At 52.4% G+C, this 27,042-nt stretch overlaps 2 protein-coding genes across 7 annotated transcripts; both read left to right on the top strand.

Moving 5' to 3' along the window:
- The first annotated feature begins 1,031 nt into the window (after positions 1–1,031).
- Positions 1,032–16,165, top strand: UHMK1 (U2AF homology motif kinase 1). 2 transcript variants are annotated; one of them, XM_065673889.1, is made up of 9 exons: positions 1,032–1,430; positions 2,437–2,729; positions 5,488–5,679; positions 6,474–6,568; positions 7,564–7,640; positions 10,788–10,886; positions 11,836–11,924; positions 12,409–12,481; positions 14,289–16,165. In XM_065673889.1, the coding sequence occupies exons 1-9, from the start codon at positions 1,145–1,147 to the stop codon at positions 14,324–14,326; spliced, it is 1,242 nt and encodes a 413-aa protein (XP_065529961.1). In that variant the 5' UTR covers positions 1,032–1,144; the 3' UTR covers positions 14,327–16,165. The 2 variants fall into 2 exon arrangements, with proteins under 2 accessions (XP_065529961.1, XP_065529960.1); XM_065673888.1 differs by having other exon boundaries at positions 12,409–16,165.
- Positions 16,166–17,159: 994 nt separating this feature from the next.
- UAP1 (UDP-N-acetylglucosamine pyrophosphorylase 1) lies at positions 17,160–24,989 on the top strand. 5 transcript variants are annotated; one of them, XM_065673885.1, is made up of 10 exons: positions 17,160–17,442; positions 17,540–17,744; positions 18,475–18,650; positions 18,930–19,102; positions 20,242–20,435; positions 20,820–20,963; positions 21,396–21,584; positions 22,018–22,065; positions 24,102–24,168; positions 24,892–24,989. In XM_065673885.1, the coding sequence occupies exons 1-10, from the start codon at positions 17,163–17,165 to the stop codon at positions 24,958–24,960; spliced, it is 1,545 nt and encodes a 514-aa protein (XP_065529957.1). In that variant the 5' UTR covers positions 17,160–17,162; the 3' UTR covers positions 24,961–24,989. The 5 variants fall into 5 exon arrangements, with proteins under 5 accessions (XP_065529957.1, XP_065529956.1, XP_065529959.1 ...); XM_065673884.1 differs by having other exon boundaries at positions 24,419–24,989; XM_065673887.1 differs by lacking the exon at positions 22,018–22,065.
- The last annotated feature ends 2,053 nt before the right edge of the window (positions 24,990–27,042 follow it).

Here is a 27,042-nt window from a genome sequence, read left to right as displayed (position 1 = left end):
GCTGGATGCTCCTGCATGGGGACTGCAAAGCTGAGGAGTGAGGCAGCAGCCCTGCAATGCTGAGGGGTGCTGGGGAAAGCCACGCTCCAGCACCAGGCTTGCTGGAGTGATCGCACAGGACAATGGGGTTTAGGGGAAATCATAGAATCGATAAGGTTGGAAAAGACCTCTAAGATCATCAAGTCCAACTTCTACCCCAGGACTGCCAAGACCATCACTAAAACGTGTCACTGAGGGCCTCATCTACCTGGTTTTGAACACTCCCGGGACAGTGACTGCACCACTGCCCTGGGCAGCCTGTTCCAATGCCTGATCACCCTCTCTGTGAAGACATCTTTCCTAATGTCCAATCCAAACCTCCCTGGAGCAGCTTGAGGCCATTACCTCTTGTCCTGTCTCTTGTTACTTGGGAGGACAGACCGACCTCCACCTTGCTACAACCTCCTTTCAGTAGTTGTAGAAAGCAGTAAGCACCCCCCCCCCCCAGCCTTCTCCAGACAAAACCACCCCAGTTCCCTCATCGCTCCTCATCACATGTGTTCTCCAGACCCTTCACCAGCTTCATTGCCCTTCTCTGGACCTGTTTCAGCACCTCAACGTCCGTCTTGTAACGAGGGGCCCAGCACTGTGTTCGAGGTATGGCCTCACCAACAGCACGTACAGGGGGATGGTCACTTCCCCAGTCCTGCTGGCCACGCTGTTGCTGATGCATGCCAGGATGCCGCCGGCTTTCTTGGCTGCCTGGGCACAAGCTGCCGTATGTTCAGGTCTGTCAACACCCCCATAAAGTGCTGCCAGAGGCCCGACACCTGCAAAGGGCACCCCCGCCCCGAGAGCCAGGCCCAGCGGCAGCCATGCGGGAGCCGGGGACGCTGGGCCGGTTCGGCGGTGCCGGGGCGCAGCGGTGACGCGGCTGCGCTGCTGCGGCGGCCGCGGAGAGACTCGGAGCCCGGTACCGCAGGCCCGCGTCGACTCCGCCCTGGCAAAGGAGGGTCGGTGGCGGCCCCGCCCGGTGTCCCCGCCCCGTTTCCGGTGTCATGGCGGCCGGAGCGCGGCGGCGGCCGGTGCCGGGTTCGGTGGCCGTCGCTCGGCAGCGGCGGGGCAGCGGGAGCGGCGGGGGGGCGATGTGAGGCGGGCCCGCGCCATGTCGGGGTGCGTGTGGGGCGCGGCGCCGCTGCTGGAGGCGCTGGGCCGGCTGTGGGAGGTGCAGGCGCCGCTGGGCAGCGGCTCCTCGGCCTCCGTCTACCGGGTGCGCTGCTGCGGAGACCCGCGGGCCCCCCCGGGCGCCGTCAAGGAGTTCGTGCCCCCCCCGCCGCGGCCCGGCCCAGCGCGCCGCCCCGGCGCCCGGCCGCCCGCCGCCGACTGCGCCGAGTACGGCTTCCGCAAGGAGCGCGCCGCGCTCGAGCACCTCCGCGGGCACCGCAACATCGGTAACGGCACCCCCGGTCCCTCCTGCCCAGACCCCTTCCTCAGCGCGCCCCGCGGGCACCCCCTGTTCCCGGAGCCCCCCCCCCCAGGCAGTCTCCTCCGGGGCAAACTGGTGTCCCCAAACCACCCCCAGCCCCTTGCGCAATGTGAGCGCGCTCGCCCCCAAGCTGGCCCCCACAGCTAGGGCTAGGGACCCCCAAGCTAATGTCCTCCTTGGGTTGGCACCCCTGGGTGGGCAGGCTTGAGTGCGCCTCGCCTGGACACCCCAAAGCAGCATCCCTGCGGTGGGTGCTTCTTGGTGCATGCTCCTGGGTACCCCCCTTTCCCTGGGCTGGGGCTTGTGGGTGACGTGCCCAGTGCGGGCAGGAGCAGGCAGGAGGTGGTGACACCCTGTGGGTAGTCAGAGTAGGTCCCGCAGGCAGGGCACCCCAGTGTCCCAGTTTGGGCAGGGCTGTCTGAGCCGCACTGCCTGCCCGGCAGTGGTGGGACGCTGTCTGCCTGCTGGCTCTGGCTGCTGTATGGGTAGGAAAGGGCCTGGCAAGGGGGAAAGTCTCCACATCAGAGGCATCTGCTGGAAGTCCCCAGGTTCACCCACCACTGATTCTTTTTCTCAGTGTGATATGCTTTTTAATGCTTAGACATACCTAGACACCCAGATAGAGCTTAGGTTCCTATTGTGATAGGTTTGCTGCAGGGAGAGATTGAGATGTCCCAAAAAGAGTGGTACTACCTCCGTTTTACCCACTGGGACGTACTTGTCCATGTTGCAGAGTTTGATCTTCTGAGTGCTTGGCCCTGACGCTTTAGCAGAGCCTCATGGCCTGTCCTCCAAAGCTCTTAGGGGTGACATGACTGGTTTTCCTTTGCTGCCTCTCTCTGAAGTCTGGTTCTACATCTCTCTGAACATCACACTGCTTCCTGCAGCTTTTCACAAAATGATCTGGGCAGTGGTGGAATGTGACTGTTTAATTGCTTGTTACCAATGCCAGTCACTGTGTCTGACTGTAGTGACACTGTACGGCGTGTTCACCAACCACTACTCTGCAAATGGCCCATCTCGCTGTCTCCTGCTGGAGCTGCTGGACATCAGTGTGTCCGAGCTGCTGCTGCACTCCAGCAACCAGGGCTGCTCCATGTGGATGATCCAGCACTGCGCCCGTGACGTTCTCGAAGCCCTGGCTTTCCTGCACCACAAAGGCTATGTGCACGCAGACCTCAAGCCACGCAACATCCTGTGGAGCGCAGAGGAGGAGTGCTTTAAGCTCATTGACTTTGGACTTAGCTTCAAAGAAGGGAATCAGGTTTGGAACATGCTTCTGTCTAAGCGGTTGGCTCTGTGTTGAGTTGTGTGCGTCTGTGATGCCTTTAGGTCATTGAGTGTAGGAGTCAATGTGACCTGATGGATATAGTAGCTGAGCTGGTGCTGAGGGTTTCCTGGAAAAGGCTAAAATGTTGTGTTCCCATTCTCCTTGCCTGTCTTTGTGGATGTCTTAAGCCTTTGTGCTACATATGCCCACGAATTCCAAAGTTAATGATGCACTGAAAGAAGTGGTGTGTCAGCTTCCTGGAAGGTTTGCTAGTTTTAATGTGGTCAGATGTATGGGAGCACCCAGATCTGTAGAATTTCCTTTTATCATCCCTTATCACATGTAGTAGTAATCCAGGTTTCACCATCAACCTCACGGTCAACTGCATTATCTCTGGCAGTGTCCTTGTGCTTGTCTTTACTTTCATCCAGTCTTCAGCAGCCTCCCTTTCTCGGAAAGTCTGGATGTTTCCCATGTCATTGTGTTGACGAAAGCCCATACTCTGGTTGTGGGTAGGCAGTGGCCGTTCTTTACTGGCACAGACAGATCTCTGCCTGTTCTGCTCTGCTTTTCCCTTTTGCTGGGTATTCACTCCCTCTTCATGCTGTCACTTTTTTTGTTTTGGCAGTTCTGGGTTTTGTAAGTTTGTCTTTGCTCTTTTTATTCTCTTCTGTGGCCTCTTATGAAAGCAGAGAGCTTTAGGAGGTTCTGCTGTTGGCTCGACAGAGCTGCGTTTTATCCCTCCCTCTCCCAGTAATAGCCTGCGAGGGGTGTCAGTAAAGCTTTTTCATGAGGTAGCTTCTTAGCAGATTTCCCTTTAATGACTGGGTGATGGGCAGTAGGTTTAGTAAACGAATTATTTTTTCCATGCAGACATTGCCCTGGCTTGTCCCTATTCCGTGCACTCTGCTCATGTAGAAGTTTCAAATTCATATACTTTTTTTACTGGTTTACCTGGTATTGACAGTACAGCCCACTGTGAATATCAGGACTGTGTGAGTGATCTGTCTGCATTCTTTGGTATAGGAGTTGTTTTTAATGTTTGCACTTCTTAACTCCTCCATGTTGTCTTCAGTTCTCCCACATTCTTGGCTGAATGCTGGTTTATGCTGGTAATCTGTTCAAGTCTATCAGCAAAAAACATTCTCCTGGTGTCCCGTGTCTAATGCAGATATATATATATTTTTTTTTTAATTCAGATCTGTGTTTTGCTGCTTGCTCTGTGACTTGCCTCATAATAGTCCATCAGGTGTTTTACTTGCTTCTGTGGTTCCTTCCAATCTGCTTTGTCTGGCTCAGTTTCCTTTTCCAGTTCTCAGAAATATGCTGGCTCTATGGGTGAACTTTCTCACCCTGCTTTGAATGTGCACTGGGTGCAATGGGTGGGCTTCCCCCTCACCACCCTTACCTTGGGCGGTAGCATATGTACGTGATTTCCTTATATGAGTCAAGACTATGCTACTTTTATTTGTGACAGCTCTGCCAAGCTTATCCTTGCATAACTTTTCCTGCTGTTACTGTTTAACTGAGAATGGCTGTACACAGAGCAAGGTCTGAATGACTTATATCTCTCAAAATGCCTTAGATGGTAGGAGTGAAATTCCATCTCGCCCTGCGGCCAATGACCACAGTGTTTTCTCTATCTCTAAATGTTACTTGATGGGGTTGCTAAATTGCTGCTTTTGCCATGCTAGAGGTTCTGCTCTTTGCTCACAGGAGGAGGGACACTGATATGTCTATCAATTATTTTTTTTAGTTATAAACCGCTTTGGCAACCTCTGTTGCCTGAAAATGTCTTCTGTAAACTTTGCTTTCAATCAGAGAATCAGATAATTTTTGGTTTGGATATATTCCCCTGGTAAGAATACCCAATCCTGCACCTTACCCAGGAAGCAGGCTTGTCTGTTCTTGTTTCATTCTTTGAGTTGCGACAGCGTGTCTAAAATGAGCCCTCCTGCATTAAAAAGACACAGCATGCAGTTTGTCTTTGCACACTTACAAAATTTGGCTACACAAAGCCACAGCTGACTTATCAGATATTTGGCTGTGAGCAGGAGACTGGATTGGAGACCTTCAGAGCAGCTCCTCCAGCCAGCACTTGTGTGATTCTGGAATTTCCCCATTTCTTTTAAGCAGGTGGTGTGTGGGCATTTTGTTTTACTGTGCCAGCCGCAGCAGCTGGGCAGGTATTGATTGCTACAGCACTTCTGGCTGCAAGGGGGAGAAGGAAGAGGAGCGTGGGAAGTGCCTTTGATAATTTTCGTGCCTGAGTGTTAGGTGCTTGCCTCGTTCTTCTAACGTTTTGTTCCAGAGAACGTCAGTACTTGAATAATGGCAGCTGTAACTGATCCTCGCTGTTCTGACTGGGCTGTTTGTGCTCTCGTGCAGCTGATGTGGGAGCATATTGTGGATGTTTGAGCCTTATCCTGAAACTTCTAGCATCTTCTGTGCTTATGAGAGGCTAGTGGGTCAGTCCGCAGTGACATCCAGCTCTTTCTCCCAGCAGAGCTGTCTCTCAGATCAGTTGTTACTAGGATGCCTGCTGTTTTGCTGGGAGATGTTTTCTCTTCCAGACAGTCTTGGATTTTTTCCTAATCAACACAGCAGTATAGCAAGTTGAATTGCCAGCCTACAGCACTCTGTCAATTTAGCAATATTTTGGTGACCTATTTGGAAAGATACCTGATGTAAGGATAGGGTGGAGAACCTGAATCTGGAAAATAACTTTTTCCGTGTGTTTGATCTTCTGTAGGATGTGAAATATATTCAAACAGACGGGTATCGGGCTCCAGAGGCAGAACTGCAGAACTGCCTGGCACAGGCAGGGCTCCAGAGTGAGACGGAGTGTACCTCTGCTGTGGATCTGTGGAGTCTGGGAATCGTTCTACTGGAAATGTTCTCAGGAATGAAACTGAAACATACAGTCCAATCTCAGGAATGGAAGGTAAGAGAGCTGCTGCAGGTGTACTTGCTTGCACCAGATGCGTCCTCCTGCTTCTTGTTTGTAATCTGGATTTGTGAGGTAGCACCTGGCAACTAGAGTAAGTTTCCAGAATGTTTCTCTCATCCTATTGCTTTGAAAATTAAGGTTTCAGAGCCTTAAAGACCTGCCTGCCCTGTGGGACTGGAATGTCTGAATGCTGCGTATGTTAACGTTACTGAAAGCTGGGGATTTCAGGAGTCTGTGTTTGGAGCCTGTATCTTGCCAAGATTTGGGTGGTCAGTTACACTGGCTGTAGTGTGGCACAGAAGGAAGAACAAAATGACTGACTGATGGCTGCAAGCGAGTTCAGCAGCACGATGACAGAGGAATTACTTACTGGTTTTAGTCCAACATGAGCTCTAATTTGGGGATCTTCTTGTAAGTCTGTATCCTGAGAGAACAAGAGGAAGGCTATATGTTGTGAGCTGGGAGCCTGATGCTGTCCTCAGTTCTGTATGAAATAGTTTTGGTTTGTGTTTCCCTTCCCAGTAAGAGTACCCTTTCAGCATCCTAACATCCACAGTAACTGCTAATTTGCCTGTGTATGGAAATTTCTAGGTTTTGCACAGGCAAATGGGAAAGACATCATCTGATGTGGGCCTGCGGGTTTAACATGTGAGGCTTGAGCATTGGGAATCTCTTACAGAATGCTACCAGAGCCCTCACCATTCAGTCTAGAAGATAATGGGATATTATAAGCTTTACACTGGTCTTTTTCTTTTTCCTCCTTAAGCACTGTTCCTTGTTCTTTCCAGACAAACAGTTCTGCCATCATTGATCGCATATTTGCCAGTGAAGGGGTGGTTAATTCAGCCATTCCAGCTTATCACCTCAGAGACCTTATCAAAAGGTATCTTGTCATATTGACTAACTTGCTTAAAGATGTGCTCTGTAAGTCTCCTGCCCTGCTCTTGGTAACTTAGAGCCCACACCTTTTACTTTCTTTTTCTTTTTTTTTTCTTTTTTCTTAAATTTTATTTTTAAAATCTCCCAGCCACTATGCTAGTAACAAGTGCAAGCATTAGCAGACATCCTTCAGCTCCTGACTTTGGCACAGTATGGAGTAAGCACATAAAGAATATCAGTCATGATGTTAATCAATTGCTGTTTCAGTGCTTTGTAATTCATGCCAATGAGGTTATATTTGGAGAAAACCGGAGACTTTGCTGCTTTAGGGGAGTGTTGTCAGAAACAGTGGAGGGGGGCAGACAGTGCTGCTCCTCGCTTGCTGTCAAGATTCAAATGCACTCATGTAGCTCTCTACTGAGAGGTCTGCCGAGGGAATTGTTTTTTGCTGTCCTGTGACTCTGTTCTGAGGCTGCAGAGTGAATGAAGGTGCAACTTGACAGAAATAGCATTGGGAGCCACTGGTAAAGCTGAGTAAGGGATGTGCTCAGGCAAGCACTGGGCTATTAGCTGCTTTGAGTCCCATTTGTGGAAAGATGTGGGAGCTGCTTGGAGTGTGATAAGATAAATATGGAAGTAAAATGAATCTTTCGTAAGACTTCGTGTATGCCTGAGACATGGGCTGAATGGTCTGAGAAAGTGGAGCTGGAACATGCTGTGTTGAACTTCCCTGTGATCTTGTTAAGTGGGCAACTTCCATCATTTGGTGCTGAGAGTCATCGAGAAGTAAAACTTACTGTGCTGTGTACCCAGAATGCTTTCAGGGGATCCTTCCGGTGTGCTTCAGCTGTGAATTGAAAGACATGCTTCTCATTCTTCTCTTTGACCCATAAACAACCCAAAAGATAGGATATTCCTCAGTACTGGCTTCCAGCCTGTGTTTAATTTGTCAATGCAGTAATGTTACATGAAAGAGCATAAGGGTGTCTTCTCTTCCAGCATGCTTCATTGTGACCAAGGAAAGCGAGCCTCTGCTGAGAAGGCTTTATGCAGCCCATTCTTCAGCATTCCCTTTGGTAAGCTGTGCATGTAACCCCTGCTCATGGCTTTCTCAGCTCTGTGGTGGAAGTACCACAGAGCACAGTTAAATTGTACTGTTTCTGGTTCCGACCTCATTGCTGCTCCTTTGCTCATAGCAGCACTTGCCAGCCCTCCACGGTATCACAAGTATGCAGGTCGGAGTGATGCCTGTGCTTTCATTGCTGCCATGCACCTCTAGCCCCCTGGGTTGTTGCTTTTCCCTGGCTGGATTCCCATTAGATTCTGCCCAGATCAAACTGACCAAGAGTGCATTAGCAGCAGCATTCATCTGAGGGGACAGAAATAACAACGATATTTACCTAATACTGTGCCTGGTAAGGTGCTTTTGAAGAGTACTGTGCTATTTATGGTAGTGGATTGTTCTTCATATGCCAAGTGTTTCACCGTTTAGAAGCCAGATATGTGAGTGACTAGGGCAGTGGCTGGTGGTAGCATCTGCTGCTGCTGCATCCTCTGGACAGGTCAAATAGTCCCAGTGTATTCTCATGGTGCAAGCCTATTTTTGCAGTGGCTGGCCTACCTTTCCTGGTGCCAGTGTGGCAGGTCACAGCAGGTGTCAATAGCACTTTCATCTGTCAGTTTCTCTTCAATCTATTAAAAGTTTCCCCAGGACCACCCCCACCTTCCCTCCTCCCCATGTGGGTTGCAGGCTTTTAGCAAAAGATGGGCTGACACTACCCTGTTTAGGCTCATATCCCTCCCTGATTTCTGTTCCAGAAGAACTGCAGCATCCTCCAAAGCTTGTCTGCTTTCAGGAGCACCAGTGAAGAGCTCTGCATCCAGCTTTTCTGCAGCATAAATTGATGCTTCAGACATCCAGCTTCTGGCTGGACTAGCATTTTCCTTGAATCTTTGCCCTGCTTTTCTTAAGCTTCTTGGTGTACTTTGCAGTGAAGGTTGTTATGTATTGCCTCTTGCGGTCACGTCAAGATACTGGCATTCCTGTGTATTAGGCAAAGGCAACAGACTCGTTCCTGTTTTCAGACTTCCCTTGCATCTCAGAAACTGGAACTGTGGTAATCCACTACAGTTCACCTTCCGTGGCTGAAATTTGCAGCTGGTATTGCTTTAGATCAGAGGGGATAATATATTGGCAGCTTTCAGCTCTAGTTTTAAACACAGACTTCTAACTGTACCTAGGAAGGTGCTTCTGTGGGTAGTGCTACAAGTTTATATAATGGCTTCTTTTTTCCTAGTTCTCTTTGCCAAACTTGTACATATGCTTGTCTCCACAAGGAAGCATTTACTGTTGCTTTCCTAGGAAGTCAGAAAATGATCTGTCATTGCCTTTCATTTGGACACAGTTTTTCCTGTTTAGAGCAAAGACAGCTGAGAATTGACAGACAGCTTTCCTTGTCATTTACAGCCAAGTCTTGACTTTCCAGTTCATCAGCTTCTTTCCTGAGCTGCTTGCAGGCTCTGTGTTGTCAGTGTTGTAGGTATCTCCTGGCACTCTGAAGAGGAGCAGAGGGGCTGGGCAGAAAGTACCTCCTACGGCAGAAACGTATTGCAAGAAATGCATTTGTGACTTGGTTATGAGGAGACCAGATGGCTCTGAGTCCTAGGGTTTGGTTTGTTTCCATCTCTGCAAAAAGGCATGTGAAAAATGAAACAGGCTTTCTTCAATAAAAGGGGCAACATATAAAAATGAGGTGACACTTAAATATTCTTTCTGTTTCTGGTTCATCTGATGTTGCCTCTTGGTTGCCAAGAGTCATGTGGAGGAATGGTCCCAGATGTTTGCTTGGAGCTGGAACATGCCTGGTTATCTGGATGCGGCACCTTTCTTCAAAGGGCTGTCCCCAAGTGCTGTCTGGGCATCGTCTAGACTGATAAGACCTTTCGTACTCTAAGCTTTTCATAAGGATGCTTCCATGTCAGGAAGGAGTTGATTTATAGCTGTGTGCTTGTTCTGTCATCTCCTCTTGCAAATATAAAATCAACATCTGTCTGTGCCTGGCAGAGGAAATAATAACCCACTATCTTTGCAAGCGTAGACAGAAGGGTAAGACTGGAGAACTGAGGCTGTTTCTTCCCTTTTCTCTCCTCTCTCTCGCTGTCAAGTGGGAGGACTGTGAGGTACTGCTATTGTGTTTGGCCACCGTAGCTGCCAGTAAAAACATTAATGCTCACCATGTACTGCAAGTTGGGCTTCCAGATCTTAAATTCATAACTGGTGTGCCAGTCCGTTTCAGGAACATGAAATCAAGCTTTTGTCCCTGGAGAACTGTCAGTGTCCCTGCTGCTTTTTGTTTCTAGAAGGCTGGGTGTCTTCTTGGATGTGACTCAGTTTGGCATTAGTCTGTCCACCTTGGTGGTTTTCTTCTTCCACAGTAGTATCTATGCTACACTGCTTATTCCAGGCCATCCTGGAGCTGCTTGTTTTGTTAGAGCCAAGTGCCCCATAGCAGAGGCTTTATTTCTACTCCTGTAAAGTTCACAGGATCATTGATCACATACCTTGTGGCCACCCTCTTGTAGTCATGTCATATTCTATGGCACTGCATTGCTGAAGTAGCTAAGTAGCTATTCTCATTTCTTTGCAAGATTGTATGGTGGTCTTAAACACGGTGCATGCAGTTAGATTTTGAAAGGGGGAAGGTTTAAATGGTGTTTAGGGAAGAACTGAAAGATATCCTGGAGAATAGTGAGGCTTGTTTTGTAATATAGCTGAAGAATTGGAATTACAGAAGCTGGCCGGCCTGTTTTCAGCTTGTAGCCGTAACAGGAGAGGCAGGTTGCAGAGTAATTATTTCATCTTCCCATATCTCCAAATATGCAGGGCAGTTTGCTGAACTTAGCATAGCTCTTGAGGTCACATCAGTTTCTGCATCTGAGCTAAGTAGACATAACTCCAGTCTTAATTTCTTCTAGCTTTGTAATTTTAAAAGCAATTTTCAGGTGCTGGTCCCAGTATAATTGCAGAGTGCACTGAACCCTTTGGAAGAATATCTAAGTGCACAGGTGAAGATAAGTAGGAAACAGGGAGAATACAGGCTGTAACTGCAAAACTGTCCTGCAAGCAGCAGGAAGTGCTGTGTATGATAGTGTATTTTGAGCAAACTTTCTGTTTCCTTGCTCCTTTGGACTTTGGTTTATTTAATTCTTTGGGTGTCAAACAGCTCCCCATATTGAAGATTTGGTGATGCTCCCCACGCCTGTGCTGAGGCTGCTAAATGTCCTAAGCGATGCTTCTCTGCAGTGCGAAGAAGAATATGAAGGTTGGTGCAAGCCGTGCAATTCCTATATAGCAATGTGGTCTCATGGACTCTTTTGTTTGGCTTTAGGGATGTGAGAACAAGCAGAAGTACAATTAATAGGCACTAGAACAGCAAACAAATTGCTGCTCAGCTGAGGTTTGGAACCAAGTGGGTCAACTGCACCAACAGAGAATAGACCAAGAGGTTTAGACAGAAAGCAGAGCTTGTAGTGAGTTCTTGAAGAATCACAGATTAAAAAAATAATAACATTTTTTGATTTTCTACTTTGGTTAAATGCCCACAGACCTCATAATACATTTGTGGCTCTGAGCTTCTGCTGAACATGTGCAGGACTCTGGAACCCAGTAGCAGAAATCTGTAAAAGTTTGCTGGTGAACTTACCAAAGATCTCAGCAGAGAACTGAAATACCTCTTTGGAGTTCTTAAACTGAAGCAAAAACTCTATGTGGTAGGTGGCAGGGCATGTTGGTAGAATTTGTGTTTCTGTCTGTTGTCAAAACCACATGAGTGGCAAAACCTAGAGCGCTTTAGGGATATGAGTTTAAAAGGTTGGGTTCTGCTCACACAAAGGAGGGTTTGTGGCAGCTACTTTAATTACTCTCCTCCAAGTGCCGTAACAAAGAAAAGGCACTTATAATTCCCAAATGTTTTAGCTACTGGAAGGCCAGGCTTTGTGTGCAAGGAAAAGCACTGTCTGTGTACTTCAAACCCTGTTATCAGGGATTCACTGCCTGCAGGTCTGTGTTCTGAGCCTCAGTTCAGACATTTTGTCTCATTATATGTGCATTACTCAGCGTCAGCTTCTGCTGTGGCACATCTTGATTTTTTTATTTTAAATTGAGAGGAAAAGCCCATTTGTCGGCTGCTCCTTATTGTGTTCATGTGGCCTTAATTTGCTTCCTTGCTCATCTTTACAAAGTGAAAGGCAACCAACTCTTTCCTTTCTCAGATATCTTGGAAGACATAAGGGAGGAGTGTCAGAAATATGGACCGGTGGTTTCCTTGCTTATTCCAAAGGAGAATCCTGGTAAAGGCCAAGTAAGTGGATGGTGAGAAGAGGCTGCATATTCCCATGTACACTCCATGTGCTGCAGGACTGCTGCTCAGCTCCTGGATGACAGTGTTAAAAATAGCAGGTTATCTTGAAGGACAGCACAGGTTCCTTCCTGGTTATGTACAGTTCCCTAACCTGGGAGGTGCCCAAACAGCCTTAGCAGGGAAGCCAGGATATGGCAGGGAAGTGGAGAAGCCGATGGGCAGGAGAGGAAGGGCTGAGGGTGTAGAGCATGGCCATATTTTCTCCCACTTTACCAAACACGCTCCCCTTAGAAATGAGCAAGAGATGAAGAAACTCCAGTTCAAGCGCGAAGGTTCTTTGTTTTTAGCTCCACTGCTCTGGGCTCTACCAAGGCTTAAGGGGAAAAACACGTTCAGGAACTGTTTCTCTGGTTGCGGGGGAAGGGGGGCGGTGGGCATGTGGTATGCTGCATTGGAAGTCCTATTTCTCCCTTCTGTCTTTCAGGTCTTTGTTGAATATGCAAATGCTGGTGATTCCAAAGCTGCCCAAAAAATGCTGACTGGAAAGATTTTTGATGGCAAGTTTGTTGTGGCTACGTTTTACCCACTGAGTGCCTATAAGAGAGGGTATCTGTACCAAAATTTGCTGTAGGCAGTAGCAACAATCAGAAGAGGTGTCTTGCTCCTCTTCCTCACATGTTTTACAGTTGAATGTGCAAAAGAGCTTCCTAGCCCTGCTTTTGAGTCATCTGTGAAGGAGAGATGCGAAGGACTTAACTGGGCTTTGAAACCTTTACTGCTGCTTTGTGATGTGCAGAGGAGGCCGGGATGGCTTTCAGCGTGTGCTTGTGTGTGTGTTGTGCTTGCTCGTTTACACTGGGTGTGTGGCTTTGCCCCAGTGGGCGCTTGGGTGGCAGGAGTGGTGCCTGGGGGAGAGCCTGGGGGACCGAGCAGACCTTGGTGGCTGCTTATACGTGTTTTGTAGCAAGACCATCTAAAGTCTTGGCCATAGCACTTGACTTTGTTCTAGGGAGAGGATTATCTCTATCTATATGATAATGAAGCAGAAAGACCATCCTCTTTAAACCAGACCAGGAGGGCTTTCAAGTCTTCACATCACATAGAGCAGAGGATGCAGTGAAATCAGATATGCTGAATGTTACCCTGTCACCACCTTGTGACCTGAGAAGAGCCATCTGACATAGCACGAATGGCATACTGGGCTTAGCAAGGTGTGGATGATGCTGCCTGTGGTAAGCTGAACTTGCTTGTATGCCTCGAGTGGGCATGATGGTGGATACATGTCATCAGAGCAGTGCCAGCCTCATTCCCAGCACAGCCTGTAAGCACTTTGTAGCCTGAGGTGGTGTGAAAACCCTGTCAGTGTGGAGTCATCTTTTCTAACATATGCCCTGTGCTGGCCGTGATGCTCCCTAGCTCTGATGCCAAATCATCTGTGATACATAAGCGTGTTTAGGTGATAGTTTTTGAAAGGAGTCTACAGCACACAGTATTCCTTGTGTCTCAGCAGCACTGCTGCCTTGCAGGTCTTATAAGAACAAAGATTTGTCTGTCATAGGTCCCACACTTGGCTGCTCTGTGTTGAGCATTTTGGTTTTGCATTAACCCATTAGACTTGTAGATAGAAGCACTGACACTTTTGGTCCTTCATAGGTTACACAAAGGGCCTGAGGCAATCTGAGATCCTGTATAGAAAGGGCTCGTTCAGTCCTGGACCTCACTAGCCAGGAGAAGTTCTTTCCCAGTACTGGGGACAACAGCCACATGCTTTTGGGGAAAGAAACCTGGGCAAGCAGGTTTCCCCCTGGAGCATGCTCTCTGCTCACGTTGCTTCAGTGCACAGGCAGAAACTCACTTGCACAGCTGCTGGCATTGGGTAGGTGGTGGTATTTTCGCAGGGGTGTGCAAACCCATACACAGGGTATCATGACTTCTGGCATGCATAGTGTGAAACAACTCAAAATTAGAGGAGGACCAACGTATTCTGGCTTGTGGCCCTCTGGTACCAGTTCTAGTGAGGAAGATAGCTCTTGTGAATTCTTTTCTCCAGCTGAAATGCTTGTGGGCAGCTGCCTGAGCCATCCCTGACCTTCCCTGGAGTAATACCTGAATAACCTTGCAGTTTACTTTTTGCATCCTGCTGGTGCTGGAGTTGCTGGAATCCTGCACTTAAGCTCCTCTTGATTTTTTTTTCTTTTTTTTTTTTTGCACGGTGTGCGTGCCGTATGTCAGGAGAGCCAACGTCTGTAGCATTTCACAAGTCAGAGTTCCTCTCTGTGCTGGTGTGTTGTCCTGTCTGCTGTGGCCCTTCCCAAACTCCCTCAGAAAGGACCAATCTCTCTGAATGTTTCTGTTGCCTTTCAGGTGATAGGTTTTCCATGAGAAGAACAAACAATATTTAAAAGCCCACAATGAGTTTTAAGGTGAGATTTGCTGATCAGGCTTTTTCTGGGAATGATGCTACTTTGGTGTATGTAGCAGCTTTGCATAGATGGGGTGTGTGATTCGTTGCTTTTAATTTAATTGTCCTTGCAGTGAATCACCTTTAGTGTATGGGAGGAACTGGATGATTAACTGGGTGAGGATTTTTCCTGTGTGAAGAACAGTGTTGACAAGTACTCTGAGTATTGGTAGGTATTGACTGACCTCCTCAGCTCTGAGTTGTTGCTTTCTCTGGTGGGTTGAGCCAGGGGCGAAAACACTTTGGCCCCAAAGTTCACATGTTGAATGCCATTGTGCCAGCAGCATTAAGCTGGCTGTGTGTGTGCCAGATAGGGAGATACCAGGGTGCAGGGGCAGAACTTCAGTGCATTTAAGTTCTCACATGCATTTGTCTAGGACTGTGAGCTGCTCTGTCTTCTTTCAAGCATATCTCTTTTTTTGTCAGAATTGTGCTTTGGATTTGTAACTAAAGATAGAGAGCCATGCAGGATGACTCTGTAGAGAGGAGCTACAACCTGTTCCTGCAGCATGGTAAAGCTGTTCCACCAGTTTGGCTGGGGTTTTGTTCAGCTGCTTTAATAGGAGCTAAATAAATCTTCAAAGTGCAAATTCCTGCTGCCACATTTTCTCTGTGGATGATCATTGACCAGGCTTGAGAATGGAGCTGGGCAAAAACCTCACAGCTACTGCTTTAAATTTTATTCCTATTAAGAGTTGAAGATGCTGATCTCTGTATTGTCACTGGATCCAGCCCCTGGCTTCCCTCTGTAGGCTCTGTGGTACAGGGAGTTTTAGAAGCTCCTTGGAACAGAAGCATTTTATCATTATCATGAACTCTCTGCCTTCAAAACCTTTTCTGTCAAACTGAAGCCCACTCTGGTGTCTCAGTGATCTGTTGGTGGCTTGGCATAAGTTTCAGCCCTGCTAAAACCTGTCAGTATCTGAAGTGTGCATTGTGATTCAGTCCAAGGCATCTGTCGTGGTGTGTGCCTGGATGGGCCTGGTTTTCTCGTCTCCAAATTACTGCCTGCTTTAGTTGCAGAAGTGTTGAGGCTTTCCGCTTGGATGCTTGCTGGGTCTCTTGCTCTGTGCTGCTGATGCAGCTGCCTCCCAATAGCCCTTGGTGTAGCACCAACCTGCGTACTCTTGGCTAGGTGACAGCTAGACGTGAAACCTGCAAGCTGCCTTTGCGAGAGAGATCTGATTTGTGGGAGAAAGGGATGAAAGATGAAGCCTCAAGACAAGCCAGGGGAGGCTGGTGCTGCTCTGGTGGGATGTGCTACCCAGAAGGAGGCAGTCCAAGGGGCTGTCCCTTCTTGGAGCATGTGTGTAAATGGGAAACACGGTGGCGCTCAGTTATTTCTTGGTGATGGTTGGGTTTCGTGGCTGATCTGACATGAATTTTCACTGCCAATCAAAGAAAAGTTGTCCTTCCTCTGCCACCAGTGTCTGTGGGAGCAGTGAGGGAGAAAGTTCTTTGCACTTCCACCTATTTACTATATGCAAGGAGGGTAACTGGTTTTTAAATCACTGGCCAAAGCACAAGTCAGCTCTGATCTTAGCTGTATTCCTAATTCTATTCTTGCTGGTCTCCAGCCTCCTAATACCTTAGCCTGAGCACCCTCTTGCACCCAGGTTGTCTTTCCAGAGGGTTCAGTACACTTCTTCCTGCTGTGACGGATACTGTAACCACGTGCCTCCCTTCGGGTTCGATGTCAGCTGTTGTGTCCCATCATGCACCATTGCTGAGCAGATGTGTGCTTGATACAGGTGATTAATAAATGATGCTTCAGTATGGAGCCGTTGTCCAGCATGCTTTTCTCGTGGGACCCTTGGTGAAGTGCCACATGGTTCTCCGTCACCCAGCCATGGTGGCACCGGCGGCGTTGGGGACTTGGCTGCCTGCTAGGGTGACCTTTGCCCGGTCAGACCCGGCCGTGTTCCCTCCCTGTCACTCGGGGCTCAGGCTCCTGCGGCAGCAGCGCTTACTCACGCCGCACAGGGCCGCTTTCTCACTCACTCTGGCGTAACGGTTTCCGCAGTGACATCATCCCCAAATGATAGCAGCCAGGGGAAGCCCGCCCCGGCTGACGCGGGATGATCCGCAGGGACATACCGGGAGTTGCACAATGCTCTGCAGCCGCCAGCGGTGCGCGGATCCGGGTCCGGGGGGGGTGTGGGGTGGGGTGCGTTTGGCTGCAGCCCGCGATGACTTCCCATGGGCCGAGGGAAGGCTGCAGCGGTGGGCGCTGGGGCTGGCCCCGGCGGGTTCCCGGGGCACGGCTGACGGCGAGGGCTGCTCCCCGCGGAGGCCTCTGCTGCCCGCCCAGGGCCGGGGTTTGGGTGTTTGCTTTCCCCCTGCGCGCCCCTCCTCCCCGGCTGCAGGACGGAGAGGGGCGGGGGCAGCCCCACCGCGGGCACACCGTGGCCCGGGGGCCCCCCGGAGCGCCCTGCGCTGCCGTGCCCGTGGTCCCGGCGGGGGCAAGGGGCGGCTCTGCGCAGCCTCCCGGCCGCCGCTGGGGCACCGGGGCCGGCCCCGCCCCGGCTCCGGCTCCGGCTCGCTACCGGGGCCGAGCGCTGACGTGGCTGGCGTTGCCGTGGCAGCCGCCGGCGCGCGCGCCGCCGCATCGGCAGTTCCGATTGGCTCCGCTGGGCGCAGCCGCCGCGGTGACGCCATGACCCGCAGCCAGTGAGGGCGCGGGGCGTGCGGCCGCCGCCTGCCATTGGCGGCCCCGCGGTGGCGGGGGGCTATAAAGGGGTGGCCGGGGGGCGCGGTGGCTCCGTGGGGCGGGCGGGATGGAGGCGCTGCGGCAGCGGCTGGCGGAGGGCGGGCAGGGACACGTGCTGCGCTTCTGGCCCGAGCTGAGCGCCGAGGCCCGCCGGGCGCTGGCGGCGGAGCTGCGCGACATGGACGTGGCCGAGATCAACCGCTTCTTCCGCCGCGCCCGCGGGGACGGGGGCGGTGCAGCGGAGGCGACGGCGGCCGGGCTGGACGCGCGGATGCAGCCGGTGCCGCGGGACGTGCTGGGCAGTGCCTCCCGCGACCGCGAGCTGCTGCCGGGCTGGGAGAGCCGCGGTAGGTGCGGGGGGCGGCGGGGCCCGGCCCGGCCCGGCGCGGTGCCGCTGCCGGCGCGGCGGGCCCCACGCGTGTGTGCTCTCCTTCCCGGGCGCAGGGCTGGCGGAGATCGCGGGGAGCCGCGTAGCCGCGTTGCTGCTGGCCGGCGGGCAGGGCACCCGCCTCGGCGTCCCCTACCCCAAGGGCATGTGCGATGTGGGGCTGCCCTCCCGCAAGACCCTCTTCCACCTTCAGGCCCAGCGCCTGCGGCGGCTGCAGCAGCTGGCGGAGGAGCAGCATGGCACCCCCTGCAACATCCCCTGGTGAGCACCCTGCTCTCGGTGGTCGGCACCCCTGGGGCGGCCTTGGTGGGATGAAGTGCGGGGTGGTGTTAGCAGTGTCCTGCTAGCATCGGTGGGATGAGTGCTTATGGGTTGGCATGGGCCCCATTGGCCTCAGCATGGCAGAGTCTCCTGAACCCGTGGGTTGGCGCAGACCCCTAGGACAGCCCAAGTGCCCATGGGTTGGCACAGACCCTCCTGATGCTGTGCTGTTGCCATGGGTATGGCCTGCGCAGTCAGCGGGTCCAGGACCAGCAGATGGTATTGGTAAGCCCCACACTGGGGGGGTGTCTCCCTGGTCCCACCAGTGTGTCCCACTGGTGCCACATGATAGGCTCATCCCAACAGCCCTTGGGAACATCTGTTGTGTTACCTCATGGGACAGCAGCCATCTGAGTCAGGGCTCTGGGAAGTGAGGGGCTGCAGTGGTGTATGAGCAGTAGGTTGATGTTGTGGCTGCATCTGGCAGCTGTAGCTGGGTGTCCCCTTCTGCACAAGTAGCATTTTGGAGATGTATGTTGCAAGGAGGGGTGAAGCCCTTCATTTGCTTGCCAAAAAGGCAGGATCACCACAGGTCAGATCCCTCTAAATGTTTGTTGAGAGAAGACTGTCGTGAGTGTTACAGACTGAAGCAGTTCCCCACATTTGGGTTGAGGAGTATGAGACCATGTCTCTCCTCCCTGCTCATCAGGTCTTTTCTGCACTGCAACAGGTACATCATGACAAGTGGCCGGACTATGGAGTCGACCAAGGAATTCTTTGTGAAGCATCACTATTTTGGCTTGAAGAAGGAAAACGTCATTTTCTTCCAGCAGGGCATGCTGCCTGCTCTGGGTTTTGATGGGAAAATCCTGCTGGAGGAGAAGGGCAAGATTGCTATGGCGCCAGGTTGGTGAGCAGGAGCTGGCAGGAGAGGTGCAGGGGGGTGAGACACTGCTGAGGACAAGCTTTTGGAGCTGGAGCCTGCACGGGGCAGTCTCGCAGCATGACGTGGCCTGGGGGTGACGCAGACTGGGAGGTGTCTGTCTTGGCGGGAAGGACCAGGGTGGGGTACGGCCGGGCTGGTGACCCTCCATGCTGGCTCCGTGGGGAAAAGAGGATGAGTGTGGCTGGCGGATGAGACAGCCGGGCGTTGCTGCAGCCCCCAGCAGTTTGTTCCCTCTGCAGATGGCAACGGGGGCCTGTACCGGGCCCTGGGAGCACATGGCATTGTGGAGGACATGGAGCGGAGAGGCGTGCAGAGTGTCCATGTCTACTGCGTGGATAACATCCTGGTGAAGGTGGCTGACCCCAGGTTCATCGGGTTCTGCTTGGAGAAGGGAGCAGACTGTGGGGCCAAGGTATGTTTTTGGGGCAGGCAGGATGTGCTTCCCTGGAGCAGGGTGTACTCTGTCCTGATCTTTGCCTGACTTCCCTGACTCCTCACCCTTCCTCCCCTGGCTTGCTGCAGCCAGGAGGGATAGCTGAGTACCAGGAGATTGCTGGTGGTGTAGCACGTGCTGCCAGAGTCCCACCTGCCCATTGGGTCTGGCACCCCAGGGAGTGTGGGGTGTCACTCACCTCTGCTTGGTGCTGCTTCCCTCCTGTCTTGAATGGGGATGTAGCACTGACAGCCCCAAGGCTCACTCGTCCCTTAGTCCCTGGGGACAAGAGCTGCTGCGGAGCCCTGTGAATCAGTCCCTACCCGGATACTGGGCAGCTGTTTGGGAGGCTACAGGGAGCATGGGCATCCGGGATCCCTGCCACAGGCTGCCAGCTGTCCTGGGATGTGACGTCCTGTGCACCAGCAGTTGACTGCTGAGCCCAGCCCTGGGTCTCCTGGGTGAGAGGTTGCCCACCCAAAGCTTTATTTAAAGGCTGTATTAGCAGACAAAGGGGCTATGTGATTGTATTTGCATTAGGCTTAGCTCTGCCAAACAGGTAAGAGGGCTTGCTGGCCTTTAGTCTTTCAGAGAGCAAACTAAGAAAGGGAAAGCAGTTCCTCCTTCTGACCTATGTAAGAGAAGGAGGAAATAACCCTAGCATGCAGAAAGGAGGAAGTTGGTGTCCCTGCATGCTGCCCTGCTGTGGCAGCAGTGACAGGTAGGGATTTGCTGGGAGGGTCCCACTGCCCAAAGGGAGGTGTGCAAGAAGAGCAGGGAGGTCAGGTGTAGGGGGGTGGCTCTGCTGAGCCAGCAGCCTCCTGCTTATGCACAGCAAGCTGGCTCTTCACATGTGGGCTGGGTGCTAAAATTATCCATGCCCTCTGCCAGCCCCATAAGGGCTTGGTGCCAGATCCTGCCTGCACCCTCACACCCTATCACCCATCCCTGCCATCTCACCTTTCTCCAGGGAGGGGGAGCTCCACTGTGCCTATCCCTGCATTACCCATGCTGTCCTGCACAAAAAAACACCTCCATGGGGGATGCTAGATGTAAGGCAGTATATTTGAAGTGCAGGCCTCTGGGAGGTCTTCCTCTGACAGTGCTTCCTTGGGCAGGTGGTGGAGAAGACCAACCCCACGGAACCGGTTGGCGTGGTGTGCCGAGTGGATGGTGTCTACCAGGTGGTGGAGTACAGCGAGATCTCCTTGGCCACTGCCCAGAAACGGGGCCCGGATGGGCGGCTGCTCTTCAATGCGGGCAACATCGCCAATCACTACTTCACCACTGCCTTCCTGAAAGACGTAGTCAAGTAAGGGCCTGCTGGGGTGCTGGAGGAGGACGCTGGTGCTGAGCAGAGCTGACCACCTAGCTACCTATGCCTTGCTTTCTGCTGGTTGAACTCCTGCTTGCATGTGCGCTGGGATGATGCCCTCACAGGCTGGTCCTGCATGGCCTGACCCCTGCCTCTCTGCACAGTCCTTTCCTTGAGATGAGGTTTCCCCCAGCCATCACTGGCTGCTGGTGCCAGGGCACGTGGGGCTGTCCTCTCCTGGCTGCTGTGGGGCTGAACAGCCCATGTCTTGGGGCTGGGGGTCAGGGAAGAGCAGCTGTCCTGCTGCAGCAGTGTCTGAGCTGGGGAGCTGGAGACTTGCCTTGCTCAGGTGAGTGACATCTCTTTCTTGGCCCATTACAGCACTTATGAGCCACAGCTGCAGCACCATGTAGCTGAGAAGAAGATTCCACATGTGGACATCACTACAGGGCAGCTGATCCAACCTGAGAAGCCCAATGGGATAAAGATGGAAAAGTTTGTCTTCGACATCTTCCAGTTTTCCAAGTATGCCATTTTTTCTCTGCTGGAAGCAGGCTGCTGGCTCTCCCTTGGGCAGCTCTGAGAGTCTCTGGTGGGAGGGATTGCACCCAGGGCTGCGCTCATTGGCAGTTACCTAGGATCAGGATAGGATGTCAGCTCTGCTGTTCAGTGGCAGTGGACCATTGTGCCCTGACATGAGCAGGAGGAGGGACAGGAGCTGTGTGACCCTAGGTTGGCAGCACCTTGCGCCTGGGCCACAGGAGCATCTACTGACCCTGCAGCCCAGGTCTTCCCCTCTGTGTTTGGTGGCTGTGAGGACAGCCAGTGGGTGGTGGGGGCCATGGCCTTGGTTCAGCTACTGTGGCCCCAGCTCAGCCACCCTGGCAGGGAAGAAGCCAAAGTGACAGGAAAGAACAGTTCCCAAACCTGACCCTCCTACCCCTGTTCCTCCACCAGGAAGTTTGTAGTGTATGAGGTGCTGCGTGAGGATGAGTTTTCTCCCCTGAAGAATGCAGACAGCCAGAATGGCAAGGACAACCCCACAACAGCCCGACATGCCTTGATGTCCCTGCACCACTGCTGGGTTCTCAATGCAGGGGGACACTTCGTGGATGAAAACGGCACTCGCATCCCCGCCATCCCTCGGTGAGTTGCTGCTCCCAGCACTCCTGCATCCTTTTTGGGTTGGGTATCAAGCACTGGACAGTCTGCAGCCCTTCTCCATTTCAGTGCTTCTGAAACCAGCATTGCTGGAGCAACCAGCTGTGGGTCCCTTCTTGTGGGTGGGCCAGGTGGTGGCCACCAGAGGGGCACTTGCTTGTTCAGCAGGAGCTTTCCTTCTTGATTCAGTGTCTGTGAACCACATCCTGCTGGTCTCTGTTGCACAGCCAAGGTTGCCCATGCAGGGACAAGGTGGCTTCCTAAAGCCCAACCACACCAGCAGATCCATGCAGCAGGCAGTCTGGGGTCACAGCATCCCTTGACCAAGATGCCCCCCACACCCCCTGTTTGGAGAACAGCAAACCCTATCTGCTCTGTGGTTTCCCACCTTTGCTAACCCATGTTTATTCCCACGTAGTGTCACAAACGGAAGGTCAGATGCCACCCCAGCAGATGTCAATGACAAGTAACTATACCGTGCAGCTTGCATGGTGGCGGGGCTGTGCTTAGGTACTAACAGGCTGTAGGCGAAGCAGTGTGCCAGGCTGTGGTTGCTGCGATGGGTGTGTGCTGGTGAGCAGGTGCCCATAGTGACTAATGGGGCAGGGTGCTTGGGCTGCATGCTGGGAGAGGAGCATGTCTCACTGTAGGACTCTGTGGATGCTGTATCTCATGGTGGCGGGCGGTAAGCAGGCAGTGTGTGCTCCCTCCTGGGCTCCTTTCCAGAGGGGCAGCAGGTGGGGATAACTGGAAGGAGGTTGTGCCATTGGTACAGATGCAGGGCCGCAGGCAGTCTGCTGCTGTCCTTGTGCATCCCCCAGAGGTCACTCCGCAGGAGGGATGCTGCAGGGAAACACGCTGGCATGTCCCTTCCATGACACTCCCTGTTTGTCATGCCGTGATGCAGCACAGCCTGGACTCATCCCGGCCAGTCCTGTAGCTGGAGGCGGCTGTTGTCTCCTGGCGCCCACCAGATTGACATGGAATTAAGAACACCAAGTAAACGTCAGGCAAGCTTTGACGTAGCATGTGCAGACCTCAGCATAGGCAGCCAGCTGCGCTCTGCGTGGCTGCAGCTCTTGAGTTTTGAAGATCCAGACACTGACTCCTGAAAGTTCCCTGACTCTTGGAAGTTTATAGAAGTAAACGGAAGTTGACGGAAGTGTTAAAGCAACTTCTCTAATAGCAGTGTGTTCTTCTGTGCCACAGGGCACGTCTGTGGGGCTGGGGCTTCAAGCTGTTAAGTAAATGACTTCCAGACTAAGCAAGCTTGCTGCTTTTTCTTCCCCTTCAGGAGAAGTTGTATCTTCTAGCGCTTTCTGGTGGGATACACCTAAGGTCTCTATTTTTAATTCAAGACTCCAAGTGCTTTCATTCTTATAACTAGGCTATCCCACTAGTTACAATGTAGGATAAAGGCTGCACTTTATCCTACATTTCTCCTTCATTTCCAGTTAATGGCATTATTTTTTATTTTTTTTTATCTTGAGAGGAATCTGACTCCAAGGCAAGCACAAGTGCAGGGGCTGGGTTAGGGTGGGTGAATTTTATTTACTCACAGCTGGGACAGGAAGCAACTGAGTGAGCATGTGGCAGGAGGGACAAGCTTTGTCCTGGGCAAGGAAGAGTTGTCATAGATGATGTCCTGTGTCCTCTCTGGCTGTGGTGGTGAGCAGGTGCAAAATGGTACCCTGGCATTCTTTGTTTGCTCCCCCTGGCCAGGCTTAAACAGTGGTTGGGATCCAGGGAGCATCTGGGGATGCCTGTGCATCTGCAGATCTACAGATGCTTGTGGCAGCAGGAGCAGGGTCAGGGACACCACGTAGACCCCTACCCAGCAGTGCTGCTGTGGTTGTTTTGGGCTAGGCTGTGGCGCAGGCAGGGCTGGTGTGGGTCTGTCATCATCCTCACCTGCTCAGGGTCCTGTGCAGAACAGAGGAGCTGAACAGTTGATCTAAGAGACAAAAGCAGAAGGAGAAGTTGGTGCCACAGGGAGTGTTTCTGAGCAAGCCTTACCCTGTGTCTTCAGGTTGTGCTTTAAACAAGAAGTGTTTTTCAAAAAAAGACCTGTTGTGACCAAGCGAACAGAAAGGTGCTGCAAGTGCATCTCATCACCCAAGGATGCAAGAGGAGGAATGAGAAAGGGGTGACTAGCTTGCATGCGTTATCAAATACAGCAGGGCTGGGATCCAGGCCAGGGGTGTAGGCGCTGCTGTAGTTGCACACATGTGAAGGCATGTAAACCCTCAGTAAAGCTGCATCTAAAGCTCTCTTTCCTTTCAGCCGTTGCTGATATCTAAGCTTTAGCTTGCAGCTCCACGGAGAGCACTCGAGGCTTGACTAACCCTGGGTAGCTCTGCACTGGTGAGGTCTGTGTGGGCCAGCAGCCACTGGTGCCGCAGACAGCGCTGACCCCTGTGCCGGCACCTGCAAGACCTCTGGGCCCCGTCTGCTCCCCTGGCAGGATGTAGTTAACCCTCCTGACAGTACTTTTCTCTGCAGCTTGAAGGATGCAAATGACCTGCCAATCCAGTGTGAAATTTCTCCCCTCATCTCCTATGGAGGAGAGGTGAGTTCTGGCTCCTCAGAGCTTGGGCACCCTTGCAGATTAACCAGGGGTGGGGAGGCTGGCAGGGCACTCTGGGGAAGCGGGTAAGCCACAAAAGCATGACTTGAATTCACAGTGGAGATTTTCAAGGCAGAATCCCCCAAGCTGCTAGTATGGGAGGGGGCCAGAGCCACCTGTGGAGCAGCTCAGCAGGTCCACAGAGCAAGTGAAATGTGGTGTATTCCCGACAAGCTGCTTTGTCCTCCCTTAGGGTCTGGAAAAGTACGTGAAGGGCCGAGAGTTCTGTGCACCTTTAATTATTGACGAGGATGGCATCCACGAGCTCGTGAAGAATGGGATGTAGCTGCAACACGGTGCTCAAGCCAGGCTGCCCATCCCTCCTAGTGGGCTGGGAATTCGGACACATGAAGGTTTATAGCTGTAACTGGTAGGGGCTGGTCCTGCTTGCTCTGACCCTGTGCAGAGAAGGATGTAACCCACTTGGTTCTTGGCATGTTGTATGCTTCTATTTATATGTTAATTTAAAAAACAAACACTTTATGGATTCCCCTGCCACAAAGCACAGCTATGGCCTTGCTCTTTGCACTCCAGGCTGTGGGCATTTATTTTTAAACATGTATATAGTAATATTCATTGTACATGCAGAGGATTTTTATGGTACGGGGCTGGGTTAATCTTGAATTTTTATTTTTCTCAAATCTACATGATTATTTTTTTTAATAGGGTCCTTGTCATTGCCCAGGTCCTCCCTTTTGGTCATCCTTTGTACGTTGCATAACTGGAAGCACCTGATTAAAGTCTTGAGTCCCTCCTGTCTGTCATCTGGTGGTGTTTTAATGACAGTGACTTTTCAGAGAGGATCTTCTTGTAGAGTAGAGGTCTGACTGTGTCATGCCAAGTGCCCTGCTCTGCCCAGCACAGCAGGGGTTGCTGCAGGCAGGTCCTCGGGCCTGCAGTGCTTTTTGAGGTGTCTCTGGAGGAAGCAGAGCTTCACTTTCCTCTTGAATTTCTGCAAACAGTGGCAAGCCTCAAGCAGGTATGAACAGGCACATGTGCTGCGCCACTGGAGTGCTCAGGGTGCAACCAGCCCAGCCTGGTGTCCTCCAGCAGCACACCACCTGCCCTCTGCTTGCCTGGGGCGTGCTCGTCAGCTCCTGCCCTAGAGCATGGTGTCCTGATGCCCTCAGGCAGAGCAGCTCTTACTGCCTCACCTCCTGTCTGGGCGAGAAGATGGTGCTTGGCCAGATCCTCTCCTGTTCAAGACCTACCATAGCCTCTGCTGTGGGGGTGTGCAGCCACCCACTGCCCCGTGGCTGCTTGGGGAGGAATTTACCCTTGCAGGGCTGGAACTGGGGCTCAAACTGCTCCCTGCTGGAGAAGTTGCTAAGTCGCTGGGTGCCACTGTTGGGCACCCCAGGCTCAGCTGAGCACTCTGCTCTGCACACAGTGCGTGCCTGGGAAGTGGGGGGCCATGTGGGGGGTCCTGGCCAGCGCAGGTGGCTGCTGGTGGCTCACCATGGGCCAGCTGGGCTGTGTGTGGCCAAGGCAGGCTGGCAGCTGTGGGTCCCAGAGGAGACAGCCCGGGATGGGGGCCAGAGTGAGGAGCTGGAGCAGAGTGCTGCTGCGGGTGGTCTTGTGGTCTGCACCACCTCCCCCTGCCCAGCGGCTCTGACAGGCCCTGGGAGCAGCTGCTGTGAGGAAGGGACATCTCTGCTTCTTGGGGAGCTGCTCCTTCTTGGCACGGAGCAAGCAGCAACGGGAGCACAGCGTGGCCCATGTTGGGGGAATGCTGAGCAGGAGCAAAGGGCTGCATGGCGAACCAGGGGGATCACCACTCCTTTGGCTTTTTGGCTCTGTTTGCACACCAGCACCTTCGCATTAGGATGTCCTGGGATAGAGCAATGCGATGCTGGGTGCTGCCAAGTTATCGGAGTGCTAATTCAAGGTAGCAGGGGTGGAGGAGAGCTGGCCAGTGTTCGTGCCAGTGTGCACGTAGGGCAGCAAGGGCTTGGTGCAGAGCCCTGCAGCAGGCACTGCACTAACCTGCTCCTGCCTGCCCTCCCTGCCAGGCCAGAGGTGCTCTGCCTTGCCTGCTGTGCTCTGTTGCCGTGCCTCTTGTCGCACCCATGACTGGGCTGGCATCGCAGCTGCTCTCTGCTGGCAGCAGCAAGGGCACCATTGCCTTGTTTTATTGCCTGGAGAGCAGGCACGCCAGGAGACTGGCAAGGAGGTTGTTTTAGCAGCAAGGCTACAGCCCTGGGGCTGTGGGGTGCCCTGCTCACAAGAGCACTCACTTGGGAGCCACTGGCCTGCTGCTGGAGTGCAGCTTTCCTCCCACAGCAGTGTGGGTGCTGGCATAAAATACAGCCAAAACACTAATGTGAAAGAAAAATAATTGCCTTTTTAATTTGTTTTTAATTGCATTTAGCTATTGCACAAAAATCAACGTGAGCTATTACGATGATTGTTTTCTCCCTGCCGCGTTGCATAGTCCGTGGCCACGCTGCCAAGCTAGTGCCTGGAAGTGATGTAAAACCACGAGCTCAGCGTGCAGACCGCGTTGCCAGAGTGCTGCTTCCGCGCCACGTGCCAGGGCCGGCCGGCACTCTGGACAGTGGCCTCGCCACATGTGCCCATGCAGGAACCCCGGCTTCCTTCCCACCAGGGCCCTGAGTGGGACAGCCCATGCAAGACCCTCCAGGCCAGCAATGGGGCCTTATGGAGTACCCCATCACTGGCATTTTGGGGGTGTCCTGCCTGGCCCTTGCACCCTGTGGTGCAAGAGGATGGTCCCGGACGTGTGTGCCATCCCGTGAGCGCCAGAAAGCAAAACACTGCCTTTCGCTTTAAGTTCCCTCACCGGCCATGGGGAGT

The sequence above is a fragment of the Lathamus discolor genome, chromosome 3 (genome assembly GCF_037157495.1).
Source record: "Lathamus discolor isolate bLatDis1 chromosome 3, bLatDis1.hap1, whole genome shotgun sequence".
Classification (NCBI taxonomy): domain Eukaryota; kingdom Metazoa; phylum Chordata; class Aves; order Psittaciformes; family Psittacidae; genus Lathamus; species Lathamus discolor.
The sequence above is the reverse complement of the archived record's forward strand: the minus strand, read 5'-3'. Positions and strand labels throughout refer to the sequence as shown.

Excerpts from the sequence above, each read along its gene's own strand:
- UAP1 (XM_065673883.1), top strand. The coding sequence starts at position 17,163 with ATGGAGGCGCTGCGGCAGCGGCTGGCGGAGGGCGGGCAGGGACACGTG. Across the intron at positions 17,443-17,539 it reads GCCGGGCTGGGAGAGCCGCG|GGCTGGCGGAGATCGCGGGG; the intron begins GTAGGTGCGGGG and ends TCCCGGGCGCAG. Across the intron at positions 20,436-20,819 it reads TTCCTGAAAGACGTAGTCAA|CACTTATGAGCCACAGCTGC; the intron begins GTAAGGGCCTGC and ends GGCCCATTACAG.
- UHMK1 (XM_065673888.1), top strand. The coding sequence starts at position 1,145 with ATGTCGGGGTGCGTGTGGGGCGCGGCGCCGCTGCTGGAGGCGCTGGGC. Across the intron at positions 7,641-10,787 it reads ATTCTTCAGCATTCCCTTTG|CTCCCCATATTGAAGATTTG; the intron begins GTAAGCTGTGCA and ends GGTGTCAAACAG. Across the intron at positions 10,887-11,835 it reads GTGCGAAGAAGAATATGAAG|ATATCTTGGAAGACATAAGG; the intron begins GTTGGTGCAAGC and ends TTCCTTTCTCAG.